Source organism: Aulonocara stuartgranti, assembly GCF_965226115.1.
Source record: "Aulonocara stuartgranti genome assembly, chromosome: 7".
Lineage (NCBI taxonomy): Eukaryota > Metazoa > Chordata > Actinopteri > Cichliformes > Cichlidae > Aulonocara > Aulonocara stuartgranti.
The window spans coordinates 7,516,237-7,540,428 of NC_138945.1; the positions used below are offsets into that span (position 1 = coordinate 7,516,237).

Consider the following 24,192-nt stretch of genomic DNA (forward strand, 5'->3'; position numbering starts at 1 on the left):
AGGTGTTGTTTCGCTCTGTTTATTTATGTATTACAAACAAACAAGGCGCAATCCGCGCCTATTCATGCGCGTGCAGCTAACTTAATCAGGGCGCCGAGTCCGCGGTGATTAACGATGCTCACTGAGAACAGCTTGGATTGGCCTGTAGAAAAGAGAGCTCTTTGGTCGGGCCTGCTCTGTTTCCGCTGCACTACATTACCCCGCTGCCCCCCACGCTGCTGCTGTTCGCACTGAATTGGAATAGTCACGAACAGTAGCTTCCGACAGTTCATATTACAGCAGTGTATTTTGCGTCAACGTACGCGTCGAGGGATGCGTGCGTTGCTCAGGTGGAGATGCAGTGCCGTTGCCTGGCCGCACATGGTAATACTCTTAGTTCAGTGGACGGGCAAAGAGGCTTTGAGGTAAGGTGGGCGTCAGGAGCAGGGCTGTTTTGGATGAAAACTGCTTATGGTACCATCATAGGTACCATAAGTCTGAGTGACAAAAAAAAAGACTCACTTAAAATGTGCAGTGAGGGTGGCAGCACAGTGAGCCTCATTAGACCTGTGACATTGTTCTTGTCATGACATAAATCCCCCTCTGATTTATGTCATGGGTTGTGAGGTTAAAGATCAAAATTATAACCTCTGATATTTCTGTACTGGCTCCTATCTCTCTAATTCTCTTAAAGAGGTTAAATTACACCAGAACACCAAAACTGGACTAAAACTCAGTGGCAGCAGGTGTGATGGAGGAACGGATCCAAATTGGAAGTTTTTTGCTTCATATCTTGTCAGTATGTATGGAGGCTGTCAAGAGAGAGGTCCAACAGTGAAAGTCTGCAGTCATCTGAAAAACACGGTGGAGACTGTCATGGTTTGGCGCTGGAGGGCTTGTCAACTTTCAGATTTGCATCCACCATATTATAGCATCTGCAAAATATCTGATCTTTCTTTTTTTCAGCATAAGAGTGGCCCCAAACACTTTTGATTGATTGATTGATTGAATCTTTATTTTGAACATGTTGAAAAAGTATAAAAAAAAAAATAGAATTAAAAGAGACAAATGAACAAAGCAAACAAAAGGAAAACGAGCAACCACAACTCCAAATAACGTCCATGTTCAAAAAGGAGCAGGAAGAAGCATAAGCTTATTTAATCCCACCCCTTTTCCACTATCTAGTATCAATAGACTACAGAAATACCTCCTTGTAATTACATTATATGTTATGTGTAATTTTTTTTTTTTTTTTAATATATACACATATATGTTTCTATCTATCCATACCTACGTGTATATACACACATACGCACATATACACATTTTCAATAACCCCATTAACACCTGAAGGATACACAACCTACAATTTTATATATATTTTATATATATATATATATATATACATACACACATATATATATATATATACATATATATACATACATATATACATATACATACATACACATATACATATATATACATACATATACACATACACATACACACATATACACATACATACATACATATACACATACATATATACCCATACCAACAAACCCGTGCATGCGCACACACATGAAAATATTAGACAAGAACACCCTATCAAATCTCTACCTTTTCCCTGTACCCTGTAAAAACCATATCCTTAAACCGCTTTTTAAACTGCGCCATGCTTGGACATTGCTTCATATCTTTACTTAGTCTGTTCCACAGCTTCACTCCACACACAGAGATGCAAAAACTTTTTAATGTTGTACGGATACGAGGATGTTTTAAATTTAATTCCCCCCTCAAATTGTATCCCCGTTCCCTTTTAGAAAACATTTTTAGAATATTGTCAGGAAGCAGGTTATTTATTGCTTTATATATAATTTGTGCTGTGAGAAAATGAACCAGATCTGTGAATTTTAGAATTTTTGATTTTAAGAATAGTGGATTTGTATGATCTCTGTAACCAGTTTTATGGATTATCCTTATGGCCCTTTTTTGTAATATAAAGATTGATGATAGCGAACATTTGTAAGTATTGGCCCAAACCTCTGCACAGTAATTCAAATACGGTGCAATCAGGGAACAATAGAGAATGTGGAGTGATTTGTGGTCCAGAATGTGTTTTACTTTACTCAAGATTGAGACACTTCTTGAAATTTTGTTATGTATATGATTTATATGAGACTTCCAGTTTAATTTATCATCTATAATCACACCAAGAAACTTATGTTCAAGTACTCTTTCAATTTCCACACCATCTACATGAATCTGCACTTGTGCATTTCTAAGGGAATTCCCAAATAAGATAATTTTAGTTTTACTTAGATTTAGCGATAGTTTGTTCCTGTTAAACCATTTTTTAATTTTGCACATTTCTGAAGTAATTGTATCCAGCAGCTCCTTTAGATTCCCCCCAGAACAAAAAATATTTGTGTCATCTGCAAATAATACTAATTTTAATATATCAGATGCCTTACAAATATCATTTATATAAATAATAAATAATTTTGGACCCAGTACAGAGCCTTGTGGAACACCACAAGCAATGTCCAAGCATGATGAGGAATGGACACCCAGCTTCACAAATTGTTTCCGGTCACTTAAATAATTTTTCACCCATTGCAGTACAATCCCCCTAATCCCATACCGTTCCAGTTTATTAATTAATATGTCATGATTGATTGTGTCGAATGCTTTCTTGAGATCCAGAAATACTCCAGCTGCATACTGTTTCTGATCTATAGCATTCGTAATCTCCTCAATTGATTCGATTAATGCCAGAGATGTTGATCTTTTTGATCTGAATCCATATTGACTGTCAGAGAGTAATTTATATTTATCTAAGAATTTGTCTAATCGTTTATTAAACAGGTTTTCTAGGATTTTGGAGAATTGTGGTAGTAAAGAAACAGGCCTGTAATTTGTGAAGTGGCGTCTATCCCCGGTTTTATACAGCGGCACAACTTTAGCTATTTTCATTTTGTTTGGCACTTTTCCCGTCTGAAATGATAAGTTGCAAATATATGTTAGAGGTCCTACAATTCCTTCAATGACCTTCTTGACGATTTTCATGTCAATATCATTACAATCAGTGGATGTTTTATATTTACACATGTGTACAATGTCAATTATTTCTTTTTCCTCCACTGATGTGAGGAACATTGAGTTAGGGTTCCTATCAATCAGGTTTTCACTACATTCTACTGATGGCAGTGACTCAGGAATTTGTTCTGCCAGTTTTGGTCCAATATTTACAAAATAATGATTAAAGCTGTTGACCTTATCAGCAGTGTTTTCCATAATATTGCCATTATCGATAAAGTATTGTGGATAACTTTGTTGTCCAGAATTATTTTTAATGATACCGTTTAAAACATCCCATATTCCTTTCATATTATGTTTATTGTTGTTCAATATTTTACTATAATACTCCTTTCTACATACACGTATAATATTGGTCAACTTATTTTTGTATTTTTTATATTTATTTTCAGCTTCTTTTGTTCTTTGTTTTAGGTATTCCCTATAGAGTGTATTTTTCTTTTTACATGCATTTTGTAAACCCTTAGTGAGCCATGGTCTATCTGAATATTTGTGCTTTCTGTTGTATTTTATTGTTGGACAGTTTTTATCGTACAACTCCATGAATATTCTTAAAAATATGCCATATGCAATATCAATATCAGCTTCTTTGTACACCTTGTCCCAGTCCTGATTTAATAGATCGTTCTTAAATGCAGTCATAGTTTCTTCTGTCCTTACACGTCTGTATCTCAGTTGTTCTTCATGCTGATTTTTCTTATAATTAGTGTCATAAACTGCAAAAACTGGTAGGTGATCACTGATGTCATTAATTAATATTCCGCTCACAATGTTGTTTTCCATATTGTTAGTGAAAATATTGTCAAGTAAGGTGGCACAATGTGGTGTAATTCTGCTAGGCCTGGTTATTTTAGGATGTAAACTCAAACTGTACATAGTGTTTAGGAATTCGTCGGTCATTTTATGCTTTTTTGGATTCAACAGGTCAATATTAAAATCACCACAGATAAACATAACTTTTTGATTTGTTTTAGAGAATATTTCCTCTATGAAGTCATTAAATACTTGAATACTAGAGCCAGGTGTTCTATATATACAGCTAATTATTAAATTTTTTTCTTTTTCCTTATAAATTTCAATTGTTATACATTCTAGTAAATTATCAATTACAGTTGTCATACTTTCTACCACCTTGTAGTTTAGGTTTTTATCCACATACATTTCAAAGCAACGTCAACATTATTGAAGCAGTGTGGGCTCATCCTGGCTGAGAACAGAACAAGAGGCAGAAGAATCCAAAGTAAAGCTTTTTCCTTCAAGAAGGAAACATTCTTGAAGGAAAAAGGAAGGAAACGTTATTTATTATCTATCAATTATCAATCAACTATCAATTATCTATCAATTTATATCTTAAAAGAGATTTTTTTCCCCTTTTTTGGTAAGAATCAGAAAATGGCTTTATCACTTTAAAAACAGATATTTTAATCATTTTTAAATGGCTAAATTCAAATATAATTTAAACCAGGCTATGACTGTCATATTTATTCAATGTATAGACTAATGTCATTGTGATTTTTTTGATTCCTTTTTTTTATCATTTACTTGACAACCACCTTTCCTGTTGGAAGGCGCTCTTAATGCTAAACTATATACAACATGTTTGGAATGTCACGCTGCCATCGAGGCCTCTTTTTAGAGGGTCTTGCTTATTTCAGCAAATTTTGCATGAATTCCAGCAGCACTGTGGTCAAGGTCCCCAGTGGAAACATCTTTGGGAGTTTCCAAACAATGACAAGGTGTATGAGACTGAAGCCAAACAGAGGGGAAAAAGCCCCAGCGTTTTATTTTATTTTCCTCGCTATATAATTCTAATAAATGCAACTGTATTTCTGAGTTTTGCACAATGTCATATGTATAGGCTGAAGGTTGTGTAATTTTCTTGTGTTGAAATGTGGTGAATAAATTAAATGGGCTGTGGTAACCACATAGAAATTTTGAGAGCAGCTGAAAGGACCGTGTTTCACCCCCATGTGCTGGGAGGTGTTGCCTTTTATTCTAAATGAAAATGAATCTTTAAAGCACATTTTGAGCATAAAATCATAACAGTTTCTTCTTCATAGTTCCTTGATAGCTTTTGTGAATTTAAGTTTAAAACTATATTTCAAACATTGGAATACTTACCATTAGTGATTACTGACTTATCAAAACTGATTATTGAATTATCAAAGATAATAAGACAGCAGCATTTGTCCCTCCATAGTGTAGTGGACACAAATCCCCCCTGGAGTTGTGCCAGGAAGGGGGGATTCTGCCAAATCAAACACACGGGGCTGCCCACGGTCACAAAGGAAAGCAGCTTCTTCTTTAATAAGACAGCAATGTTTGATTAGCACATATCTTAGAAAAAGATATGTGAAAGGACTTGCAAATATTTGTTACAGTTTGGTTCACATTTATTAATCTGGTTGACATCGAGCACTTACATAATAAGCTAAAGACTTGGTTCTAAATGACATTTTTTTCCTCACATTCACCCTTATTAGCAGGTAACCTCTGTACACCGTCATGTGAATTATACAGAGGTGATCGCAATTCAGAGGAAAACACAAGTGTGTGATGTATAAGTGATTTAGTATGTCCATATGATAAGCACATACACTGGTGGAAGTCAGTAAGGTTTAAGAAAAACAGTTTATTTAGCACGGGCAAGCAGCAGGGGTCAAAGGTGAAGGGTCACATGCTCGAAAGGGTTTGGTGTAAGTTATTACTGCTGAATACGGCGGATGGACTGGATCTGAGGGGTCTGGCAGTGAGAGCCAAACTCCCTGAAGTGTTTGTACTCCCCACAGTGACGATCGCACTCCATGATATATTGGTATCCACGATAACCAGGATACTGGTAGCAGACAAATCTGTTGAGAATTGACAGACGTGGAAATGCAAATGTTGTGAAATGTTGCAAAGCATATTGTGAAAATCTGAGTAGGGTTATTTTTTGAACTGCTGAGAGGATGAGGAGGGGGAAATAAGGAGGCAAATAAGCAGCTGGGGACACTCACGCTCCAGAATGGATCCTTAGAGAGCCAACTTCATTGTTGCACCAACCCATGGCCTGGAGGGAGGGGTAATCGTCGCTGAGCTCACCCTTACGGCCCAGGAAGTTCTCACGCTCATAGATAGTCATACGACACTCTCTGTGGTTCTGGAGGTGGGGGAGGTAAAGAAAGAATACATTTGAGTAGTTTTTCAGGTCAGGCAAGTCTACATTATTGATTTGTCCGTCACAGCAGCATTCGCTCACAATGGAGGTTTTTCAGTGGAAAAAAAAGCTGAGAGATAACTTACAGCACAGGCAATGGGTCTGAAGGAGGTCAGTCTCTCAATGTGATAGGCATTGCTACCTCCAAAAGCATCACACTGGGGGTACTCTCCCCGCTCCAGGACAAACTGCTGTCCCTGATAGGAGGCATGCTCATAACCCACCCAGCTGGAAGGAAGCATAGAAAAAAAGAGATTATTCCATCATCCCAAAAGTCCTTAAATCCACTTATACAGAGGTTAATAACATCCTGTCATGTTAACCGTATGTCACTTAATGATGGTTTTCTGCTGCATGTCTATCTGTGCGCACATATCTGTTTACTCACGCTCCACTCTCCACCCTGAGGGAGCGAACGGTCTCAAAGCCAAACTCCATCACATTGCAGCACTCAGAGGTGAACTCATGGCGGCGTCCCTGGAAGCATTCCTCATCGAAGACAATGATCTAATGGGAAAAAGGACATGCAGCTGATGGCTGTACACACCATCCACTTAAACTTGATGTGTGATGTCTGAAATCACTTCAGCAGCTCACCTCAAACATATAAAACTACATTAGCTAAGCTAATCACTCTGAACTGGGAGATAAACCACGTTTAACAAGCCCTAATGCACAACTGTGTGATATTCCAATCCCAATGAAGTCTTTATAGCGTCCTAATGTGGTGTGACTTCATTGGGCACTCTCCCTGATGCTCAACTGTATGAGGTGTTTTACAACAAGCAGCTCCTGGTCACATCTGAGGGAAAATTCAAAGGTGCTGATGAATAAAGCTGCTCTTCCATCTGCAGACTCACCTTCCAGTGGCCGGAGAACTTGGTGCAATGGTGAGTCATCTTGTCTGGAAGGAAGAAAGAATTTTATCCACGAGTGCTAACAATGAATAGACAGCAGTGACAACAGGGAAGCCACACACTCTGAGAGGTAAGCAGTCATTTTATTCTGATGCAGAAACTAGCCAGAAGCTAACCAGTAAAGACAGATGTGTGAACCAGAAATCCAAAAAGTGAAGAGCAGGAGATCGGTTCTATTGTCAGACCTATGAAAAAACAAGTCTGTGTCGCAGGTACAGTGTGTACTTTACACATAATGGGCAGGATACTGAAAGCAGCCTGAACTTGTAATTGCTAGATGGAAAGCACCAGTGTCTATTTATAGTTTGGATACCAAACAGAAGAGGGTCACAGAGGCCACAGGCTTCATTTGGCTACTCTAACTTTTGTCTCTCTCTTTCTAGTTTTTCTGCCCATTTCTAAGATTGTTCCATCATCACCACTGTTCATCGCAGCCACTGGGTGCAGTGATTTCAGCCTGGATGGTGTGTGTTTGGAGTGGGAGTAGATATGGATGTGTGAATATGGGGGATGCTATACCCTGGCTGTGGTACCCTGGCTGACCGTGCTGGATGGCTGTGGCGGCTGGGCGAGGGACAGGAACTCACCTTGCTTGATGCCCTTGGGTTGTCCTGCCGTGAGAGTGAGAGGAGCCACACGCCCCCACCCTTTTAAAGCCTCCCCTGGCAGGGGTCCATGCTGAAAGCCCCGGCTCAGCAGCAGGGAGGGGCTTTTCTTTGTCCCCACCTGACAAAAGCATCGTTAATCTATGGAGGGCCAGAAGTGCAGACACCACATTATCACTGGGGGCAGTGGACACAGAGACCAGGAATATAAGAAATGAAACATAGAGTGCAAGCTGAGAAAATACTGAGAGCCAACGGCATCAGAGAGGGAAGAGAAAAAAGCTGGAGCTGGAAGCTCTTTAACTCTTTATTTCAATTTATGTCTGCAAGTAAAGACCAGTCATTTTCTCAGTTAACTGGTGCTTCATTTTTGCCATTAAATGTGTGAAATTTGCAAATACAATAATGACCTGTCATACCATTAGAATTTGTTGATGATGTGAGACCAACAAACACAGACAGAATAAGCTCTGTGTGCATGCCTGCTCATGTTGGTAATAGCAGTGAAGCGTTGATGGTGATTCAGAGGATGTTTTTTTTTCCACAATATGTTTGAAAATAGTAGAACAGAAAAAAAGTTAAGAGAATCGCAAGATCCGATTTTAGTATGGGACATAAAGACCTTAATTTGTTATATCTATTAAAAAAGGTTGGTACCAGAGTTAAAGCACTAATTGCGCCAAATATGATTTTTTTTTTGCAATGTAGTGTCAGAAAATAGGAAGAGTACTAGATGGCTCTGTCTGATATATAGCTTATTTAGCCTAAAGCTAAGTCTTAAGGCAAAAGACCTCAAGTTTTTAAAACGGTTGTAACAAAGGATTTTTATTTGCAAGATCATTACTTGGAATCTGTTCTCAGTCGCTTTGATGTCACTTTCAGGTGAAAAAAAAAACAGAAAAAAAGCAACGTCATGCATGTGTCAAGGCAGATTTTCAGTGCAGATAGTATTCTTATGAAAGCTTCCAATGTGTGCAGTGAGAAATCTAACCAGTGCAGAGGAAGTCCTTCATCCAATTATGGCAAACACTAATACTTACACCAGAATGCTTTCTAACATGAAACACGTCTCCACATCTCAAATCTGATCATTTGAAGTGTTCTAGCAAGAATACGTGGTTGATCACACAGATCATAGCAGCACTCTTTCTTTGTGTGTTTTTTTTTTTTTGTCATATTCATAATTACAGTAACAAAGCCTTGTTTTTACGAAATGTTCAACAGTTTAATGAAAAAATGTAAAAAAGCCCTCAATAGTAAAAACAGGTTTAACCTGCATGCTGTAGTGTAATACACTAGCTAGGACTTGTGTGTTAGTGTGTGTGTGTGTGTGTGTGTGTGTGTGTGTGTGTGTGTGTGTGTGTGTGTGTGTGTGTGTTTAAGTGCTTACATAATCAACCACATGTAAACAGGAGCGCAGAGGCACTCGTCCTTATTTCCAGTGAGCCTAAAGGAATTTCAGCTTATCTAAAACTTTTAGACATAATTCACTGCCTCAGATCTTCATATACAAGCCTTGCTTAATCAAAGTTCATTTCTCTGAAATCAAAACAGAAATTGTAGTTCAGAAAGACCAAAAGTCTCAATGAACGTTCAATCATCCAGATCCAGCAAATCCCAAAAAGTTGATCCCGTTCATCTGGATGTATCAGTGGGGAAATGTTTCATCTCTCATCCAAGTGACTTTTTCCCCCATCCTTATAAACAGTGCTTTTGTATAATAACTGAAACTAGCACCATGGACTAACAATGGGCTGTGAGGTCAGTTTCATGATCATTAAGGTTGGGGAACCCTGCAGTCAGTTGAGAATGAAGAAGTCACTTATAAGAGTGACAAAACATTTTTCCCACTGAAAACACTACGTCCAGATGAACAGAATCAACTTTTTGAACAGAGACCAAAATGTTTCCTGCCTGAAAAGAGTCACATTTCAAAAATATCAAACAGGTTTCCTCATCAGATTTTTTTTTTCTACACAACACAAGAAAAAAACTGATCGGATTCATCTTACATTAGAAGGACACTGTTCACTTACCAGGGGAATTGTGTAATCAGCCATGATAATGATGAACCCCTCTGAAAGACAGACTAAATATTTTCTTCTTGAGAAAGCCGGGGAGGACTCCTGAGACCCCTGGCAGTCATCAGAAAATGGACATTAGAGAATGAAAGAAATCAGAAATCAGAAATCAGAATGGGTTTATTGCCAGATGTTGAGGTTTACAACATTAGGAAATTGCTGCGGTGCTTCAGTGCAGACAATAAGAATTAAAGTGCTATGTAGAATGAAAGATATGTGCATGAGATATACATGAGATATATACATGAGAATAAGAATTATGAGTGCTACGTAGAAAGAGCCAAGGGCTGGTCAAAATCAATAGGTTCCTTTCATTTGGCAGGACATTTTGTGGCAGTGTCAGAAGATAAAAATGACAGTGGTCAATGCATTTAAAAGGCCATGTGTGTTTTCTGCCTAAAAGTGTAAAGCAGTGACAACCACTCATCTAATCTTCTTCAGACCTCGCAAGTATCATCATCAAAATCATTATCATCATAAAATGAAGTCACAGATATAAGCTCTTGCTCTCTTTTATTTCCTCCTAATGATGTCAGCAGCACTAACATTAGCTATCATTAGTGAGGAACGCTCACACAATAATTTGTTCTAACTATTAAAGGAACGAATCTCTTTGGTTACAATATTTAAATTAAAGTGTGCTATGCTATGTTGTCAGCTTCACTGGCAAAAGGTACAGGTGTAACACACAGGTACACATACCTGTTAGTAGTAAGAGACTAATAAAATACTAGAATTTCACTCAAGCTTCATGTGTGTGCCATAACACACAGCAAGCCTGAAGTAGTGAAAGTTTCTGCTCCTTACTTCTGCATTTGAAACTTCTGCATTGTGGATCTATAAAGATGCACTTGCTTTTGGTGAAGTCTTTAACATTATTTTTCCCATTTGATGCTAACATGTTTAAAGTCAGCCCTACCAAGTAGGATCATGTCCATTTAGTGACATGTTCATTTATTACCCCAAACACATTTATTTCAACTAAACTCCACATACTCCATCCTGCTGTCTGAATACTCACTAATGTCAGTCTCCTGTTGTCTTTATCAGTTACTTTGCTAAAAACGCTGGTGACTTTTCTTTCTTACAAATGAAACCATGTCTGTGTAGCATTCTGAAATATCAGGAAAAAGTCTGACTAAGATTAAAAAATCCCTTTCTCAGGAAAGACCTGACCAAGAGGGCAGCAGAAATGACAACAAATATAATCACAGCATGGAAGCCACCCAGATTACACTGCAGGATTAGTTCACATATCAAACGCAATTTAATCCTGCTTCCATCGTGGAAATGATCTCAGCTGAAGTGATATAATCCACACATAATCCATTCGCCATAATCCCATAATTATTACCACCAACAATGACCTTTATTCAACCTCTGAAGATGACCAGGAGGAATTCTCATGCCCGGCTGTGTGGCAGTGCTTTTTTGTCTAGATTACCCACCAGTCAAGAACTACTCAATATTATCCCAGCAAATTTAAAGGAAGTGAACATGCTGCATATGCCCCCTTTATCTTTTAAATGTACCGGCTGTAATAATAATAATAATAATGGATTGCATTTATATAGTGCTTTTCAAGGCACCCAAAGCGCTTTACAATACCACTATTCATTCACTCTCACATTCATACACTGGTGGAGGCAGCTACAGTTGTAGCCACAGCCGCCCTGGGGCAGACTGACAGAAGCGAGGCTGCCATATCGCGCCATCGGCCCCATCGGCCAACACCAGTAGGCGGTAGGGTAAAGTGTCTTGTCCAAGGACACAACGACCAGGACAGATAGCCCAGGGATCGAACCGGCGACCTTCCGGTTACAGATGCGATTCCCAACCCCCTGAGCCACGGTCACCCCTACAGTAATGACAGTACTGTAGTTCATGGACAAAATGTAAAGCGTAAGGTTGGGGTGAGGCTAGTAAAACCCAGGCTTCTACCCTACTTGGCTCATCCCATTGCATTGATTTACATTTCTACTGTTGATTTAACACGATACCACAGAATAACTTAAAAAATGCTGCCCATACTCTCTTTGACAAACACCTGCTTTACACGGGCACTGGATTCATAATAAAAGTGTCAAATTGCTGTCAAAGCCCAAATTTATCAGCAGGTTCTCCACAAAAACATCTTAACATGGACACTGCAGAGAGAAACTGTGACAGAGAAAGGAAGATGTCTGGACATTCAGAGTGTTTGTTACACATGAGAAGCTACAGAAACAGCGCGCACAGAACAAAAACTGTTCTGGCTCTTTCCTTACCTATATAAGGTAAGTCTTATTGTCTTTGGTTTCTGGTACAAGAATTAAAGATTTAATATCTGGCTAAACAAACAGGATGCTGGTTTTGGAAAATGTCAGATGCCAAACCTTATGTTGATTGGAAAGATGCTTTTGCGATATGAATGTGTTTATCATCTGTTAAGTAGTTGGCTAACACTAGCCAGAACTAGAAGTAGATATCAGTAGTAAGTGTTAGTGCAGTGCCAAAGCATTTAGTGGAACAGCTCTGGTGAACCTGAATGTCAGTGGGAGAAAGAGAATCTCCAGTAACTCAATTATCTCAAAGTTTAATAATGTTTAAACAGCAAAATGTCCAAAAAACCAAAACACTTCATTTGAAATGCTGTTTGATTCTTTGTATGGAGAACACATAGAAGATCAACATGAACGAATAGATCACTGCCTTTTTTTTGTTTTCTGTCTGTTTCTGTTGTAGTGATTCTCCAAAATCAAGAAATGGCGGTGAGTTAAAGTAGAAAGTCTGAGTTAAAGAATATGTTGTATTTGTGTGTGTGCCTTTTCTGTGTAGGTGACAGAGAGTGTGGATTACCTCTTTGTGTCCTGTGGACCTTTGCATTCCTCAACTCTACATGCGACTACAGCTCACAGGCCTACCAGCCCAACACACAGCAAAGAATGCTGTGTCAGTGGTTTCCTTTGACAGCAAAATGCTTACAGGCAGGCCCGAGGGGCCAGCAGTGTTTCCAGGCTATGCGATGACCTGCTGGCTTTGGTCCAGGCCAACAGTGATGACGAGAGGTTTTCTATTGTGCTGTGAGCCTCTACGTTTGGCCTTTGCCAGAGTATAAAAGCTTGGGTTGAGCGTTGAAGGGACCAGCACGAGCTAGCCTCCCTCATACGGCACTGCAAGCTATACTGACGCAGGTAAGCACACACAGACGCAGACATACAGGCCAGAGCATCCATCATGGTACAGTAGGACACCCACACATCCAGAGCCAGGGCCCACTCCCTGCCCACCGCTCCCAGCTTAAACTCTACCGTCCCGGGGAAAGGCCAAAACAACACCCAAATGAACCTCCAACATAAACTTCAGACTTGTGCTACTAGTCCCAAACCCTCCAAACACTTCTGCCTACCAACCCTCTGTCTATGTTGACACCTTGCCTGGGCCGCATTTAACCTCACTTCTCCTTCCCTTTCACTTTCTCCTCTGAAACCCTGTCACTTCAATTTACACCTCTATTTCTGTTCATCCCCTTGTCTTCCTCCATCTCTCACCCAGACTCTCCTGAAGCCCCTCACCATGTCTCAGACTGCCAAGTCCGCCTCCAGCCAGGGCACTGATGCCAAGGACAAGGGAGCCCCAGCTCCAGCTGCCTCCAGCAAGGCCACCAAGACTGGCGAGCCTGGCATGGGATCCTTCAGAGTGAGTCATTGCAGAGACAGAATGTGTGCATTTTATTTTTTCCTAAAGGGCAAAGAAAGTAGACTGCATGTTGTCCCATGTGTTTCATCTAGCAGGGCAGTTATATGTTTATTTACTGAAGGTTTGAATTAGACATTAGAATTTCAGATACTATGGAGGTGAATGATAAAGAACAGCAAGAAACTTGGTTAAAAGACCAAAAATAACCACTTTGAATTTAGATACTGATGCTTTGAGCAGTACTTTTTTTTTAAATCCAAAATGTATTGAGGCTATTCTTTCTGATGTGAGTACCTATGTACTTTAGACTCTTTCTGTGAAAGCCACCGCATCACAGGGCTTAAGAAATGTCTCTGAGATGGAGCAAAAATTAAATGACCTCATATACTATAGTCTAGTGAAAAATAATGTATATTTGTAAGCTCATAATCTTTAATACTGGCATCATTTTACACGTAGCCACGTTAAAAGTGACATGTTTCTAAAGTATAAGGTTGTTTTGGAAATCTAAGTGATTAGTAAGTTCAGTCAGTGCTGAGGACTTTAAAGGGGAAATTACAGTTTAAGAAGTTGCCTTTTTTTTTCATGCTCCATCCAAAAATGATTCCAAATCCAAAATTTGTTTTAAACCTTCCACATGAACTAAAGCTATAAACATAGTGTAAAGAAACAGCTATGACTCTATGTGTCCTCTGTGCAGATCATGCTGTTCGACCAGGAGAACTTCCAGGGCAGGATGATGGAGGTCCAGAATGAGTGTATGAACGTGTGTGACCGTGGCATGGATAGAGTGCGTAGTATCATTGTGGAGTGTGGCCCGTAAGTGAATACACACACACACACACACACTTGATTTAAGCAGCTGCCTGCATATCTTCTCTATTCATGTATATGTCACTTTTATCTTTCTTCCAATTCTTCTCCTGTGCCTCCCCACTTAACCCTTTTGCCTCCCCCAATCCTGTCCATGGTGTCCCCCGTTCTCCAGCTTTGTTGCCTTTGAGCAGACTAACTTCCGTGGGGAGATGTTCATCCTGGAGAAGGGAGAGTATCCTCGCTGGGATACCTGGAGCAACTCCTACCGCAGCGACTGCCTCATGTCCCTCAGGCCCATCCGAATGGTAAAATGAGCTGTTTTCTTCGTTTGTTTTTTCATAAAATGGGAGAATATAGTGATTCTAAATTCTCAGACCCTACGTTTTGACTGACTAACAGTCCAGAGCTAAACTTACAGCAAAGAAAAGCAGCAAATCAGCAAATATGACGAACTGGAACCAGGAAAAAGTTTGACATATATGCTTGAAAAAGCACTGAAAAGGTTAAGTGACTATCAACACAGTTCCTAAAGAAAAAAAATCAACAATATTTTTCACATGCTGATACTATAGCATATCACATCATCAGCATGACATTAGTAGGCTTTGGCCCCTAATTTAGCACAAAATCCATTCATGGATTCCACTAACTGCTCATGGAAGCAGTTCAACATTGCCACCCACAGACAATTTCTTACAAAATGCAATCAATGAAAAAGCAGAGAATGCACATGTAATGTATGTTGTATAGAGACTACATTTTATTCTTCCTTTCCTACCTGCAGGACAGCATGGAGCACAAGATCTGCCTGTATGAGCTCTCTGACTTCAAGGGCAACAAGATGGAGATCCAGGAGGACGATGTGCCCACACTCTGGGCGCATGGCTTCTGCGACAGAGTGGGCAGCGTGAGGGTGCCAGGAGGAGCGTGAGTAGACACGTTTAGTACTTGTGCTCTCTCACAAAACAAAACACAAATTAGCAGAGTATCACAAATATCATCAACATGCAGGCCTGTGTTAAGGCCTGTGAACACACTGTGGAAGTCAATTTTGTAGTACGTCATATTACTATAGTAAAAAGTACATTTTCCATATATAAAATGGACTGCCAACATGGTTTCAGACACACCTAAGAGGATTCCACAGACTTGTTGGATTATACTACAAATAACAAGTGGGATGAGATGTCATTAAAAGGCTTGTCCTTTTGTCTACAAATCTTTTTTTTAGCCAGAAAATTTGCTTCATTTCATTATGTCCTCTAGGTCACCAATACAAATCTGTTCATTTGTATTGCTGACCGAAAGCCTCCAGAACAGCTTCAGTGCCTTTATCATACACCTTGAAAGCCTTTACACTCTGGATTAGATAAATGCCATCCTGACCAGAACATTCACAAATCTAATTCTTCATTATTGGAGTTGGTAATGCTCCCATAAATCCACTTCAGGGGAACTCAGAATCTCCTAGTTACCACTGCAACCCCTTGAAGGACTTCCAGAACATTCTGTCAGACAACTAAAACGTTGTAAAAGAACCCCAGGTTCTCCTAAAAAGAAACTCAGAATCATTTAAGAGATCCATGGAAGGAGAACCAGGAACCTCACTGACGACTAACTGAACCTCCTTAACCGAACTCTTCAAGCTCCTAAATGTCCACTTAACCCTTAACTTAAGCATTTCTAGAACTCCCTTATGGACTCATCAGAAAACCTCATTAAGACTTGGTATCTCCAATGTCCTCCAGACCTCCTAATTCACTTCTGGTGTCTCCTAGGTGATCAGTAGAATCTTTTCACCACAAGAACTTCAACAGTAAACATTAAACTTCTTAGGACTTAGCATTATAACGGTCTTATTCTCTATTATATTATATCTTATATTCTCTATCATAACCCTATAATTTCATATACCATTTTTTTTTATTTGTATGGATATCAGCCAGTAGTACACTACATGGACATCCTATAATAAACACACAACCATGACCTTTACCTTATCATGTCTCTCTCAGGTGGGTGGGTTACCAGTACCCTGGATACAGAGGCTACCAGTACCTGTTTGAGTGCGGTGACTACAGACACTACAATGACTTCTGCGCCTTCCAGCCCCAGATCCAGTCCATGCGCCGCATCAGGGACATGCAGTTCCACCAGAGAGGATGCTTCACCTTCACCTCCGCCAGCAAGTGAATGACATCTGCTGGCTGCCCGGTGCTGTTGCAGCCATGCAGCCCTCTCAGCTTTTTATCTCTCCAAACAAGCCCTTTCTCCAGTCTCCAGTGCTTTCCTTTATCTCCACATCATCGCTCCATCCCAGAGGAAAGACAGAATGAGAGCAAACACACTGGACAACATTAAGTGACTTTTTATGGTGCTAAAAATAAACATGTTGAGAAAAACCTAACCCTTCCTGCCTATACTATCTTTATTCATTTTTCAGAAAAATGTTCGGATGATGTTGTAACAGAAATATATGAAGCGTAGGCAATTTTGATATGCTAGATTTAACACTGCAATTGAGGGTCCTGTTTGGAGATGGACCATCCGATATTACGTATCGGTATCGGTCCGATACTGACCTAAATTACTGGATCGGATATCGGAGAGAAATAAAAAATGTAATCCGATCCATTAAATATCACAAAAGCAGCTCACAAAACTTGCGACATGGCGTAACTCGGCTCATAACAGTAGCACGTTGGAGCAGTATGTCACGTGATAGAGCAGCTGTGGCCTGCAAGACCTGTCAGCGGTCTGGTTGAGCATTTGGAGCCTGGCATTTTATCTCGGAGGAAGTTATCCCAGAGAGAAGTAAAGCAAGTGTGTAAGTTCATCTCTGAATGTTCGTAAAGCATTCCAGCTTTAAGCTTAACAACCGATATATGGAGCAACTGCCTCTTCTCTCCCCTCCCTCTCCTGCTGCTACTTCAATCCAACATGAAACTGATTAATGATCAGCTGATCGGCTTTTCTGTCGTTAGTCCATCTCTCTTCTTTGTTTATCGCCCACTTCGCGCCAGAAAGAGGAAACCAGCGGCTGAACAACAGCTTGATAATCTGTTGTTAGAATTTATTTAATATTACTTTCTACACCAGGATCCTTTTCTAGGCAGCTGACAGCTGGTAACTGTGCAGGGGCGGATCTAGCAAAGTTTAGCCAGGTGGGCCAATAGGGCATTAACAGGGAAAAGGGGGCACAAAGACATACTTTTCTTTCTTATTCTCATTTAAAATATCTAGCTTTTAATAAATAATTATCTGATAATTATTATTACACCCAAAGTTTTAATCTGATGTAAAAATGTATAGAAGTCCATTACTGTATATAGTAACTATTAAGTCTAGTAAGCTGTAGTACTTTTTCCTTTGGGAAGGTACCATCTGTGCAGTCTGCAATTCTGTTGAAGAAACATGTTGAATCTATTTAATTATTCTTGAAAAATAATTGATTTCTGTGCATTTTTTCACCCTGCATCAAATTAAAGTTGATTATGTCGATTAAGCATCATGAGGTGGAGGGTGGTTCCCTATTTTTTTTTTTTTTTTGCTGGGAGTTTGCAACCCTATTAGTTAGGTTGCTTACTCTTTAAAATACCAGAATAGGGAGGATGGAGAAGGTTTAAGTTTATTAGATTGATTAGTATTGCTGAACTATGAAATATTTTGGGTGCAGTGTATTTTTTGCATACAGGTATAACAGAATAGCTTTAGTGTTTGTTTGTTTTTAAACTTGAGTATGAACTTATACAAAATGCAGCAAGATATTAAAAAAACAGTTTTATTGATTAAAAAACACTATATCGGATTCATATTGGTATCGGCCGATATCCAGATTTATGATATCGGTATCGATATCGGACATAAAAAAGTGGTATCATGCCATCTCTAGTCCTGTTATATAGTTGCACTATTTTTAGATTTCTTTTATTGGCATGGCTTTTTAAATTTTTAAAAAAAGACTCGACAGTATTCAGTTTATTCTCTAATCTTAAAATACAAGAATAGATATAAATGCAGTATAGAAGAAGTGGTAATTGAATTTTACACAAATTAATACCAGGAATACGGATAATTAAAAATAAAGTAACTAGAAGATATTCTTCATAGTAAATAAAGCAATGGGTTTACAAAATAGCTTGCACTGACTTTCAGAGTCAGAATCACCTTTACTGTCATTGCACAGTGTGATAAAAACTGCAGCACAACGAAATTGTCTTGTGCGTCCTTTACATCAGCACCCACATTCACACAGATCTATTTACACAAAAGTTCAGTTTTGTAATGATACTGGGCAAATAAAACTGTTTTGCAACCTGGTGAACGGTAAAATCGAATTAGTTCCCAGAATGTGTCCTGAACAATATTGTTTGCAGAGGCAGCCGGTCATGAAAAGAACACCCAGTGAGGGCAGAGGGAGTCCAATTATATCTTTCAGCAGTTCTTGTTACTCGTTTGAGGGATTTCTTGTGGTTCTCTGTGCAGTCAACGTACCATGCTGTTATAGAGGTTTTGCACATGATGTCATGTGCATGTCGCTTAAGAGCTGTCCGCCATACTGGACATAACGATCACATCCAATCGCTCATAGGTACTTTATATAGAAATTATCATTACTTTTTCCCTGCTTACAATGGCTGTATTCTGCTTTGTGGTTGGGTGCACACAGCAGAATACAGTTTCAATTTAAAAATTGTTACAAAAGCTTTAAAATTAATATGGTGTAACACGCAATATCACCCTTTAGACTCCCACGTGTTTGTTGAAAGTATCACTTCAATGTAAAATCGGACCGCTGCTGTTAGCCTTCAGCAAGTTGTATGATTTAATCAGTCTAGTATATCTGTAATCTGAAATCTCCATATTTTAATGCAACTTCTGGAGGCTTAATGCAGATTTTTTGCTACGTAAAACAAACTGCGGTTTGCATTAATTCAGTGATTACAAGGCCCAGTTCAAAAGACTCTGGTAAATAAAAAGGAAAAAGGGAATCCTTGCACCTGGCAATGCCTAGAAGCAGCAGGTATGCCCCAGTTGAAACTGGGGTAAAGTGGTCACATGTTTTGAATCACACTTCGGAGCAGTGTTTCAAAACCTCTGTGCTTCTGAAGCTCGATACAGTATCGAAACGTCTGTTTCAACCTTCCCATCCCTACAAATGAGTTAAATCTGCAACATATAAAATATAAAGCACCATGTGACTGAGTAGTCATGGCCCAAATGAAGCTTTCTGAAGCATGTATTGAAAAAGGGTTCATTACTTGAAGCTCGTCAACATAGTCCTATATTTGGTGTCTTCTTGTAGCTAAAAGCAAAAGCTGTGTGAAGAGCAGCTTGAAATGAACTGCTTCATTATGATTGCCCATTCTACAGAGCTCAGTTGACAGCATCTGTGTGATATCAGGCTACCAAGGTGGTGCTTTGAACATCTTTTTGTGTTTTTTTGTGTTTCTACAATGGTGTGGTCTCCCATTGTTTGACTCCTTGACAGCACAGTCTTATAATACATTGGGAGTATGCTTGTGCTGTGAGGTCCTCTTTCACCTTTCTTTTGGAACTATCCACTTGTCATACAGATCTCTCATGTCTGTTTTCAACTCTTTAGGTGCCTCACTACCCTCCAGCCTAGTGGAGTGAAATCTGAGTCTGTAAGTCTCCGTACGTATTTGAAATTTTTCAAGGACAGCTTTCTTGACCTTTACATAATCCATAATCTGACCAATGTCTATGGCTACAAAAGCAGCTCATGCCTCACCAGTGAGAAGGGGAGCACATGGTAGTCTTCCAGTGGCTACTGACATCCACTTGGAATCCTTTCAAAAGTTCTTAGGGAATGTTCACTGTCTTCATCCTCATTATAAGGCTGCATTTTAGGACCTTTCCAAACAGACTGTCTCGTTAAACTGGAAGACTGTAGTGCTGCTGTAGTGGCTTTGATGAAATTAGGTTCTGTCTGAGTCAGTGCAGGATGCTCCAAAGTTGGACTAAGATGTATTTCGGTTGCATCTTCCAAATGCAGCTGGTGCTCTCTGCGTTCTGATGGCACTTCCTGCTGGAGCTGAGTGAACTGTGCTGAATCTTTTTTACCAACGCTCTTCTGCCATTGCTTATCCAGTTCCCATCATGCCTTTCTGTCATTTTGCTTCCTTATAAAGCCACGCAGGAGGTTAGAAAGTTAAGTAAGGTTTATGTGGTTCAATGGCTGGCTCTTGCTCTACAGTCTCTAGCTGACTGACATCTGGAGGCTCATCCCTCACAGAATCTATTGGCACTTGGTGCTTTTTTGTCTAGCCCCTTTCTGCATTACTGTCACCATTGCCACCATATGTAAAGTAGTCTGACACCAGTGTCAAGGAAGTTGGCAGGTAAACATACTCAGCAAACATTTTGATAGTGATGGCCAAATAAAGGTTTCTGAAGCATTGACACTTGTATTAAAAAACAGGTAAGAAACACCCCTCCACTTGGTTTACCCTAGTGATATCAGACATGACATCATCAGTACTTGAAAAGCCAGGAAATTCTGGGCGGGCACTTTTCTACAACTGACCTACATGAAGACTCAGAGCAAATGAGCTAAATCTGCAACATGATAAAATATAAAGAACTATCCATCCATCCATCTATCCATCTTCTTCCGCTTTATCCGGGGCTGGGTCGCGGGGGCAGCAGCCTAAGCCTAAGTCTATTTGACTGAATTTTTGATTTAATCTGCTGTATATTTGATTTTGACAGCAACGTAATGCTTAAACAAACAAAGTCGGGATAGTAACCATAGCAATGTTACTTTGGCAATAGTGCTTAATGTGTAAAACGTTCACATTTCTGAGACAAGTGGAGAGTGTACCAGCTGCTCATCCACTTTGTCTTTGTCTGGTTTCTTTGTTGCAAATGTGAAACACTTGGGTTTACGTCATTTAATACATTAACATGCTACAGAGGTGTGCATTAAACAAAGTATTGCATTTTTTATAACCTAATTATTTGAATTACTCGATGAATCATTGCCGCCCTACCTGCCATGGTTGTGTCATCTGCAGTGTTGGGCAAGTAACTTTGAAAATGTAATTAATTATAGTTACTAGTTACTTCTTCAAAAAAGTAACTGAGTTAGTAACTGAGTTACAAGATTCTAAAAGTAATTAATTACTTGAAAGGTAACTATTGCGTTACTTTAAAAAAAAACCTCTGGGGTCCAGGGTATAATTGGCCATTTTTGACTACTTTTGATGTTTCCTCTACATTTGACCTTTAAAAACTATTTGCTTTGCCTTGTTTGGTATCATCCTTTTCAGCACAACCTCACGTGTCTGAATTTACAGTTATGTTTTCATTTTGACATACTGTATTAACACAGTTGATCTAAAATCAGACAAAAACATAAAATCTGAGTAGAAAAAGTGATATTTTTTTTACTGTAACAACCACAAACATGTTTAATGAATCATATTTCATAACTTTAAATGCAAATATAAATTGCCAGTTTTAAAGTCATATGCACAAGTTTTGCAAACAACAAAGTTATTTGCATCCATTTACCTTTTACCCTTTCTTAAATAACCATTTCTAACTATTTACAGAACAATCAGCTGTTCTGCATTCAATAAGATGTCACACAAATTATTTGTGCCACTCCAAATATTTCTGTCCACTATAAAGGAGAACATCACAGCCTGATGCCTGCAGGTCTGACAGCAGCAGGTGTGTCACTCCTGTTTTTTACCTGGAGACAGCAGTCGCCTCATTGTTCTGACACACAACACAAAACTATCCACAACACTACACACTAACTACACAAGACAACACATTAACTACACACTCCAAACACACTAAACATCACAAATCTCTCAAAACTCGATTTCTCTCTTTTTCTGCTGTCTTTCTGTCATGATCCTGGGTCTTTTGACCCAGCGTTTTAAGTTTGAGTTTATTTTGTTCATTAGGTTATCTAAGTTCATTTGGTTATTAGACTCCTTGTGTTTTCTTCCCCTGTATTTAAGTTTCCCCTCAACCTTCGTGTTTCATGCTGCGTGTCTTATGTTATCAAGTTTGTATTATCATGTCTGTCTCATGTTTCCTGTTTTATTTTGAAGGAGTCGTGTGTTCTTTGTTCATTGTATTTAGTTTCACTTCCCTTGTCCTGTCATTAGGCTCATGTCAGTCAGCTGTTCCTCCATGTGTTCCCACTTCCCCTAATCACCTGCTGTGTATTTAAGTCCTCTATTTTCAGTGTGTGATTGTCAGGTCGTCTGTTGTTCATGCCATGCTTCCAAGTTTCTTGTCTAGGTTTTTCTTATTGTTTGTTTAGATTCCCCAGTTTAGGTTTGTGTTAATTTTGCTTCAGTTTGCCTTGCCCTTTGTTTGTACCTTTTCTACCAGCCATATTAAACGGCTCGCCTTTTGTTAACATTTCAAGTTCTGTTCCCTGTTCCTTGGAGTCTGCGTTTTGGGTCCTTTTCTCAATTCATACAGTCTGCTCTCGCCAGACTGTGACACTTTCTTTCTCTCTCTCCCTCTCTCTGTTGCTGTCACTCCTAAAACTTCCCCCTCTTACATGGTCGACATGGTGCATTTTTCCACCAAGTGGGCAGTTTTGTTTTTTTTTTTTTTTTTTTGTTTAGACCTCCATGGTCATCCAGGGCCTCCTGTCCCGATATGCAAACCAGGGAAAGATGAAACAAAACCAGATAATTATAGACCAATAGCACTGACTTCTAAAATATGCTAAATAATAGAGAGAATGATTAATGATATATTGGTGTAGAAATACCAGACATTTTAATTGAGATTAAATATGATGGGACTGACAATTAAATTCGTATGGATACCAGCACATTATGGTGTTATTGGCAATGAGGTGACAGATAAAATTGCAAAGAAGGCTGCTAAAGGAGATCCAGTTGATTTAAATATCAGTATTAGTAAAGCTGAAATGAAGAGCATGTAAAACAGAAAATGAGGAAAAGATGGCAACAGCAGTGAGAGGAGGAGGGAGACAGGGAACATGAGAAGCACAGGGAGAACCAGGAGAGAAGAGACAATTATATCTCGATTCAGATTTGGACACGCTGGGTTAAACAGCTCACTATAGGGAAACATCAAACAGGGAAATGTAGTCACTGTGGAATTACTGAAACCACTGAACATGGTCTGTTGCACTGTCAAAATTATCAGGAAGGAAGAAGCCAACTAATTCCAAATCCTGGGGAAAAACAAGCTAGATAGAAAGAATTTATTGCAAAGGAACTCCAGTTGTGAAAGTTTTATTGCTTTATTTCAGTTTCTAAAACAGACCAATTTATATGGAAGGCAATTTTTAAATTTTGTTTATTTTCATTTTTATTTATTTTTTGATTATTTGGTATGAGCGAATTTTTGTCCACACTCCAAGGCACTTGGTGGCGGTAATGCACCACATCGTTGTTTGCCAATCGCCAAAAAAAAAAACGACGACGACGAAGAAGAAGAAGAAGAAGTAAAAGGGGTTTAGTGCTTCCCCCGCAATAGTAATAATAGTATCCGACAGTACGTGAATGCAGCAGTGGGCTTCATAACAGTGCTGTTGAACTCGAGGGCTGTGCTTCGAGCAGAGAGGACGGTAACATGGCTGCACTTTTCAAAGCAAGAAGAGGTAGGAACATTATGAAAGAAAAGACCGAACAATGAAGGACTTTCAGAAGAAAATTTACCTGTCACTAGAACACGATATTTCTCTAATGTTAGCTGTGCACGAACGGCAATATCACACCAAGTTAGCTTAGCCCAACACATAACCACTGGTCACACGTTTATGTTATGCCAAGCATATGTTTCCA

At 39.2% G+C, this 24,192-nt stretch overlaps 3 protein-coding genes and 1 long non-coding RNA gene across 8 annotated transcripts in view; 3 read left to right on the forward strand and 1 right to left on the reverse strand.

Annotated features, from left to right (window-relative positions):
• On the forward strand, window positions 1-7,774 carry LOC309709527. Its single transcript, XR_014277531.1, has 3 exons — window positions 1-404; window positions 7,135-7,267; window positions 7,581-7,774. It is a non-coding gene; the product is annotated as an uncharacterized lncRNA (long non-coding RNA).
• Window positions 5,369-24,192, reverse strand: part of cryba4 (crystallin, beta A4) — a 22,155-nt gene continuing 3,331 nt past the window's right edge. For 2 of the 5 annotated variants that reach the window (XM_082538158.1, XM_082538159.1), the window contains exons 2-8: window positions 9,839-9,937; window positions 7,785-7,923; window positions 7,141-7,184; window positions 6,669-6,787; window positions 6,367-6,508; window positions 6,081-6,223; window positions 5,369-5,933 (exon numbers count right to left, since the gene is read on the reverse strand). In XM_082538158.1, the coding sequence (XP_082394284.1) occupies window positions 5,786-5,933; window positions 6,081-6,223; window positions 6,367-6,508; window positions 6,669-6,787; window positions 7,141-7,184; window positions 7,785-7,923; window positions 9,839-9,937 (834 nt within the window). In that variant the 3' untranslated portion in view covers window positions 5,369-5,785. Of the gene's footprint in view, window positions 5,934-6,080; window positions 6,224-6,366; window positions 6,509-6,668; window positions 6,788-7,140; window positions 7,185-7,784; window positions 7,944-9,838; window positions 9,938-10,904; window positions 10,927-24,192 lie in introns of those variants that run through there. The other 3 variants (XM_082538160.1, XM_082538161.1, XM_082538162.1) reach the window with 3 other exon arrangements.
• Window positions 12,979-18,076, forward strand: crybb1 (crystallin, beta B1). Its single transcript, XM_082538163.1, has 6 exons — window positions 12,979-13,056; window positions 13,418-13,561; window positions 14,262-14,380; window positions 14,550-14,682; window positions 15,162-15,304; window positions 16,393-18,076. The coding sequence occupies exons 2-6, from the start codon at window positions 13,439-13,441 to the stop codon at window positions 16,568-16,570; spliced, it is 696 nt and encodes a 231-aa protein (XP_082394289.1). The 5' UTR covers window positions 12,979-13,056; window positions 13,418-13,438; the 3' UTR covers window positions 16,571-18,076.
• Window positions 23,843-24,192, forward strand: part of acads (acyl-CoA dehydrogenase short chain) — a 12,845-nt gene continuing 12,495 nt past the window's right edge. The window contains exon 1 of the mRNA XM_082538154.1: window positions 23,843-24,008. Within this exon, the coding sequence (XP_082394280.1) occupies window positions 23,981-24,008 (28 nt within the window). The 5' untranslated portion in view covers window positions 23,843-23,980. The remainder of the gene's footprint in view (window positions 24,009-24,192) is intronic.

Bases quoted from the DNA above. Each gene is read 5' to 3' on its own strand.
- crybb1 (XM_082538163.1), top strand. From the start codon at position 13,439: ATGTCTCAGACTGCCAAGTCCGCCTCCAGCCAGGGCACTGATGCCAAG. The intron at 13,562-14,261 runs GTGAGTCATTGC...TCCTCTGTGCAG, and splicing joins CTGGCATGGGATCCTTCAGA to ATCATGCTGTTCGACCAGGA. The intron at 15,305-16,392 runs GTGAGTAGACAC...TGTCTCTCTCAG, and splicing joins GTGAGGGTGCCAGGAGGAGC to GTGGGTGGGTTACCAGTACC.